This window comes from Hemibagrus wyckioides, linkage group LG11 (genome assembly GCF_019097595.1).
Source record: "Hemibagrus wyckioides isolate EC202008001 linkage group LG11, SWU_Hwy_1.0, whole genome shotgun sequence".
NCBI lineage: Eukaryota > Metazoa > Chordata > Actinopteri > Siluriformes > Bagridae > Hemibagrus > Hemibagrus wyckioides.
In genome coordinates, this window is record NC_080720.1 from 33,364,852 (window position 1) to 33,370,851 (window position 6,000).

General features: G+C 43.9%; 2 protein-coding genes across 5 annotated transcripts in view; one reads left to right on the plus strand and one right to left on the minus strand.

Annotated features, from left to right (window-relative positions):
• Window positions 1–1,831: 1,831 nt before the first annotated feature.
• Window positions 1,832–2,853, minus strand: anapc11 (APC11 anaphase promoting complex subunit 11 homolog (yeast)). 3 transcript variants are annotated; one of them, XM_058402341.1, is made up of 4 exons: window positions 2,721–2,853; window positions 2,256–2,372; window positions 2,026–2,167; window positions 1,832–1,918 (listed from the first exon to the last, which is right to left on the minus strand). In XM_058402341.1, the coding sequence occupies exons 1-4, from the start codon at window positions 2,791–2,793 to the stop codon at window positions 1,903–1,905; spliced, it is 348 nt and encodes a 115-aa protein (XP_058258324.1). In that variant the 5' UTR covers window positions 2,794–2,853; the 3' UTR covers window positions 1,832–1,902. The 3 variants fall into 3 exon arrangements, with proteins under 3 accessions (XP_058258324.1, XP_058258326.1, XP_058258325.1); XM_058402343.1 differs by having other exon boundaries at window positions 2,256–2,470; window positions 2,721–2,806; XM_058402342.1 differs by lacking the exon at window positions 1,832–1,918 and having other exon boundaries at window positions 2,022–2,167.
• Window positions 2,854–3,044: 191 nt separating this feature from the next.
• The window catches only part of LOC131361267 (coiled-coil domain-containing protein 40-like), a 15,767-nt gene continuing 12,811 nt past the window's right edge, over window positions 3,045–6,000 (plus strand). Inside the window, exons 1-3 of one of the 2 annotated variants that reach the window (XM_058402265.1) lie at window positions 3,045–3,133; window positions 3,415–3,534; window positions 3,696–3,798. In XM_058402265.1, coding sequence (XP_058258248.1) covers window positions 3,415–3,534; window positions 3,696–3,798 — 223 coding nt within the window. In that variant the 5' untranslated portion in view covers window positions 3,045–3,133. Of the gene's footprint in view, window positions 3,134–3,346; window positions 3,535–3,695; window positions 3,799–6,000 lie in introns of both variants that reach the window. The other variant, XM_058402264.1, reaches the window with a different exon arrangement.

Here is a 6,000-nt window from a genome sequence, read left to right on the forward strand (position 1 = left end):
ACTGATAGGTCACAGGAAATGACCTGTCAGCTATGAGAGGCTGTCCTGGTGGTCGTCATGGTAACGTGGTAAGTGTATACGGACAGTCTCATGGTCACTGTGACTAACGTGAGCTAGCTCGGTAGCTAATGTGGAGGTGTCTCTGTGTTGCTTATTTGGGACAGGATGGCACAAGAAAATAAAACACGGAATAAACTCAACTTTCAGCCGAGTTATTACTGGATGAGGATGAGGAACAGAAACAGCTGGATGAGCTAGGAAACAGATGTGTGTCTCAGCTAGTGTAGGTGAGCTATCATAAACTAGTTCATGAGAAACTGCATGGAATCTGAATATCTTAGTAGGGCTGCAGCTATCGATTATTTTAGTAATCAAGTATTCTACCAATTATTCCATCGAGTTATCGGATAAGAAGTACTTTTTCTTTATTAAAGAGGAATACTAAATGTGCAAGAGAAGTCTGTTAAGGTCTGTTAAAATGTTAAAACAACTAAGTTGTTTCATATTTACAAAAATGAAAATAAAATCTAAACCTATTTAGAGCATTTTACATTCAAAATACAAATATATAAATAAAAAAAACTTAATTACTTCAAAAGAAGGTAAAAATAGTACAACCTAAAAAAAGTAATAATAATAATAATAATAATAATAATAATACCTAAACATTGCATTCATGTTCTGCAACTTAATTTTGAGGTTTCAGTCTTAACTACAAGCTCAAGCAGGACATAAGCCTTTACTGTCCTCCTGGAAGACTTTGTGGTTTTTGTAAGAGGCAAAAATTAGTGGACAGGAAGGAAACTTGGAACAAGAACAAGCATCCATACACATCAAATCTCTTTAAAACACATTTTACTGTAACATGAAATTAGAGTTATTAACTCTCTTAAATGTCTCCCTACATACTGGTGTGTGTGTGTGTGTGTGTGTGTGTGTGTGTGCACGCGCGCGCATCAGGGAGAGAGTGAGGCTATCAAAATGAATGATGCTTAGGTTTTTATAAAACTTACATCATAACTAGCCACCATACTGATTTATGGTCTTAAATAGTCACTACATGAAGCCACAATCCACATACATTTATACCGGCTTTAATTTCAACTAGCAATCATATTGATTTAAGATAAATGCGAATGTTCATATTGATTTAAGATAAATGCGAATGTTCATATTGATTTAAGATAAATGCGAATGTTCATATTGATTTAAGATAAATGCGAATGTTCATATTGATTTAAGATAAATGCGAATGTTCATATTGATTTAAGCAAAAACTTAAAGCAGGGACTGTGTGTGAATGAGATATTAACACGGTGAAGTTAGTTTGATATTCGGACCCCAAAACTAATACCAAAATAATCTAATTGGAAACCCCCACGAGGTACACCTCTTGTTATCCCAAAATATGTTTTCACTGATGTTTATTTGTCTATGTTCCCTAAAATACTGCTGTCTAATGTCTGAACATCACACTGACTTCACCACGGTTGAGATACACTGAATTGCAGTATGGAACCTGTAGTGTTGTGGTACACCAGTTCAGTCTTACAGTAATCACACTCTACAGAGTTTTCTGTCTGCTTTAGTTTGAAATGATCCCAAACTTTAAAAACCTTCTGCCGTTTTCTTCTGCCTGAATCTTCCCTGTGTGTGTTACAGTAAATGGACTAAATGAAGCTTCGAGACAACTAATTTGCCTCAATGATTTTTTTTGTATTCGAATTACTCAGTTTACTCGAGGAATCATTTCAGCCCTATATCTTAGAATAAAATTAATCGGATTATTAAATGACCTGCGTGTGTGTGTGTACACATTGAGGCAGCAGTATTGCAGTATTAGATTTAATGTCAGAGTTAAACAAAGCAGTGGTTTTGACATGGTAATGGTTTATCCCTCCTTCATGTTGTCTCTCCCCTGAATAAAAACAAACAGAAAGGAAAAAGGTGTTACTTTGAGGCAGAGTGACATTTTAAACACAGCGTAAAGCGAGTGTTAGACCAGCCCGATGGTCAGATCCTCACTCTTTAAACTTCCACTCCTGCCGACACATGGGGCACTGCTGCTGCACCTGCTGCGAGTTCAGCCACTTCAGGATGCAGTGCATGTGGAAGCAGTGTGAGCACTGACCCCACACCAGCGGGCAGTCGTCTCCGGGGACTTTACCTGCAATCACACGGGGGGCGTGAGGTACAGGGGCAGTGTGTGTATGATTTATTTACTCTGAGACACAGAAGAAGAAAAGTGACCTTACAGTCCGGACAGCAGCCGTTAAACGGAGCTCTGCAGATGCCACAGTTCTCGTCGTTCGCCACCCAGAGCCATGATGCCACACCGTGCCACTGCTTTATCTTCACCTTCATCTCTCTACCTGGGGTTTAATCAATCAATTCCACACAGGGGACAAAACTGTAGTCAGTTAAAAGCTGGAAACAGGGCTCTGGGAGTAAAGCTGACCAGGTAAATATTCTGTATGGATGAAGGAATAGTACAATACAACAACAAACAAACAAAGGACGTAAATAAACAAGTAAACATGCGTTTGACGTCATTGGCATGGGGGGGGGGCAAATTGCGGAGTTATTTTTTTTTTTAAATATTGAGTTTAAAGGGAAAAAAAACAAAAATCACTTAACGATGACACGATAAAAGACAAAATCTTATAGAAGCTTTTTAAAAAGAAATCAATGAATAATATAAGGAGATTTGATATAAATACCGGGGTGTGGCACTAAAGCGCTGATTCTCTTCTCTTCTCCATTTTGAGTCTCCGCGCATCTCACTCGGCGCATCTCACTCGGCGCGTTCTGTCTTATCCCTCCAGCGGCGCCCTCTAGCGTGCGGGAGGAAGAGCGAAATTAAATCCGACTATATTCCAAAAACTGTTTGGAATTTTTATATTATAAAAAATAATTTAAAACAATATAGTTTTTTGATTATTAGTTTATTATTTAGAGTTTAGAGATTAAAAGACAAAACAAAACAAACAAACCGGAAGTATCCCGAGTTTCTTAGCAAGAATTCCTCAAACATCCGGGAGTACAGGGTTGCTTAGCAACGTTGAAGGGACGCGAGAAGTCCGTAGCGAGTTTTTTTTTTTACTGTTTTTATTTCTTATTTACGGAATAAAAGGTAAGAATTTTGGTGATGTTTTTTCCCTAAACATTAATGTATTTCGTGTTTAAAAAAAAGAAGAAAGAAAAACAAAATGTAACATTTTTCTTTCTTTCTTTCTGTTATTTTGTTGCCTTGACAGTTTAACGGTTGTTGTTTTTTTCGACAGTTTGAGCTTGTTTACGTTTTTCCTGTTTACTCTGACCGTTTGGATATTTTTATGTTTATCAGTGAGTGTCAGGACAGAGTCTTTCCTTTAAATAAACCGTGTTTAAAAACCCTTTTCCTCTGTGATGGAGATGGAGAGAGCTGAGAAAAGGGAGGATGAAGGTAGAAGAGAGTCTCCACACGATGAAGAGGAACCTGAGGAACCAGGAGATGGTGCAGAGGTTCCTTCTGACATCAGCACGTCTCAGCAGGTGACCCATCAATGTTTATTTTGAATACATGTCCTGATGCCGTGTCCTCACAATCATCTGTCCAGTGTGAACACACAAACTTTATAAATCTTCAGACTCTAACCCTGAGTTCTGATTGGTCAGAAGGTGCTGATGAAACTCTCCTCATGTTCATCTCACAGGTCCGAGCTGATGAGGATCCAGAGGGAAAATACTCAGAGAGCAGCGCTGACATCTCATACACTCTCAGCACCACAGCCAGCGGCATCACACACATACGCTCAGGTCCGTATGACTACCTGACACACACACACACACACACACACACACACACACGCTCAGGTCCGTATGACTACCTGACACACACACACACACACACACGCTCAGGTCCGTATGACTACCTGACACACACACACACACACACACACACACACACGCTCAGGTCCGTATGACTACCTGACACACACACACACACACACACACACACACGCTCAGGTCCGTATGACTACCTGACACACACACACACACACACACACGCTCAGGTCCGTATGACTACCTGACACACACACACACACACACGCTCAGGTCCGTATGACTACCTGACACACACACACACACACACACACACACGCTCAGGTCCGTATGACTACCTGACACACACACACACGCTCAGGTCCGTATGACTACCTGACACACACACACACACACACACACGCTCAGGTCCGTATGACTACCTGACACACACACACACACGCTCAGGTCCGTATGACTACCTGACACACACACACACACACACACACACGCTCAGGTCCGTATGACTACCTGACACACACACACGCTCAGGTCCGTATGACTACCTGACACACACACACACGCGCGCGCGCTCAGGTCCGTATGACTACCTGACACACACACACGCTCAGGTCCGTATGACTACCTGACACACACACACGCTCAGGTCCGTATGACTACCTGACACACACACGCTCAGGTCCGTATGACTACCTGACACACACACACGCTCAGGTCCGTATGACTACCTGACACACACACACACACTCAGGTCCGTATGACTACCTGACACACACACACACACACGCTCAGGTCCGTATGACTACCTGAGACACACACACACACACACGCTCAGGTCTGTATGACTACCTGACACACACACACACACGCTCAGGTCCGTATGACTACCTGAGACACACACACGCTCAGGTCCGTATGACTACCTGACACACACACACGCTCAGGTCCGTATGACTACCTGACACACACACACGCTCAGGTCCGTATGACTACCTGAGACACACACACGCTCAGGTCCGTATGACTACCTGACACACACACACACACACTCAGGTCCGTATGACTACCTGAGACACACACACACACACACACACTCAGGTCCGTATGACTACCTGAGACACACACACGCTCAGGTCCGTATGACTACCTGACACACACACACACACACACACTCAGGTCCGTATGACTACCTGAGACACACACACACACACACTCAGGTCTGTATGACTACCTGACACACACACACACACACACACTCAGGTCCGTATGACTACCTGACACACACACACACACACGCTTAGGTCCGTATGACTACCTGACACCCACACACACACGCTTAGGTCCGTATGACTACCTGACACCCACACACACACGCTTAGGTCCGTATGACTACCTGACACACACACACACACACACGCTCAGGTCCATTTGGCTACCTGACACACACACACACACGCTCAGGTCCATTTGGCTACCTGACACACACACACGCTCAGGTCCATTTGGCTACCTGACACACACACACACACACTCAGGTCCGTATGACTACCTGAGACACACACACACACACACACTCTGGTCCGTATGACTACCTGACACACACACACACGCTTAGGTCCGTATGACTACCTGAGACACACACACACACACACGCTCGGGTCCATTTGGCTACCTGACACACACACACGCTCAGGTCCATTTGGCTACCTGACACACACACACACACGCTCAGGTCCATTTGGCTACCTGACACACACACACGCTCAGGTCCGTATGACTACCTGAGACACACACACACACACACTCAGGTCCGTATGACTACCTGAGACACACACACACACACACACTCTGGTCCGTATGACTACCTGACACACACACACACGCTTAGGTCCGTATGACTACCTGAGACACACACACACACACACGCTCGGGTCCATTTGGCTACCTGACACACACACACGCTCAGGTCCATTTGGCTACCTGACACACACACACACGCTTAGGTCCGTATGACTACCTGACACACACACACACACGCTCAGGTCCATTTGGCTACCTGACACACACACACACACGCTCAGGTCCATTTGGCTACCTGACACACACACACACACGCTCAGGTCCATTTGGCTACCTGACACACACACACACACGCTCAGGTCCATTTGGCTACCT

Coding starts and splice junctions, on each gene's coding strand:
- anapc11 (XM_058402341.1), bottom strand. CDS start 2,793: ATGCGCCGAGTGAGATGCGCGGAGACTCAAAATGGAGAAGAGAAGAGA. Junction 2,373..2,720: donor CGCTTTAGTGCCACACCCCG/GTATTTATATCA, acceptor ATTAAACCCCAG/GTAGAGAGATGAAGGTGAAG. Junction 2,168..2,255: donor TAACGGCTGCTGTCCGGACT/GTAAGGTCACTT, acceptor GTGTGATTGCAG/GTAAAGTCCCCGGAGACGAC.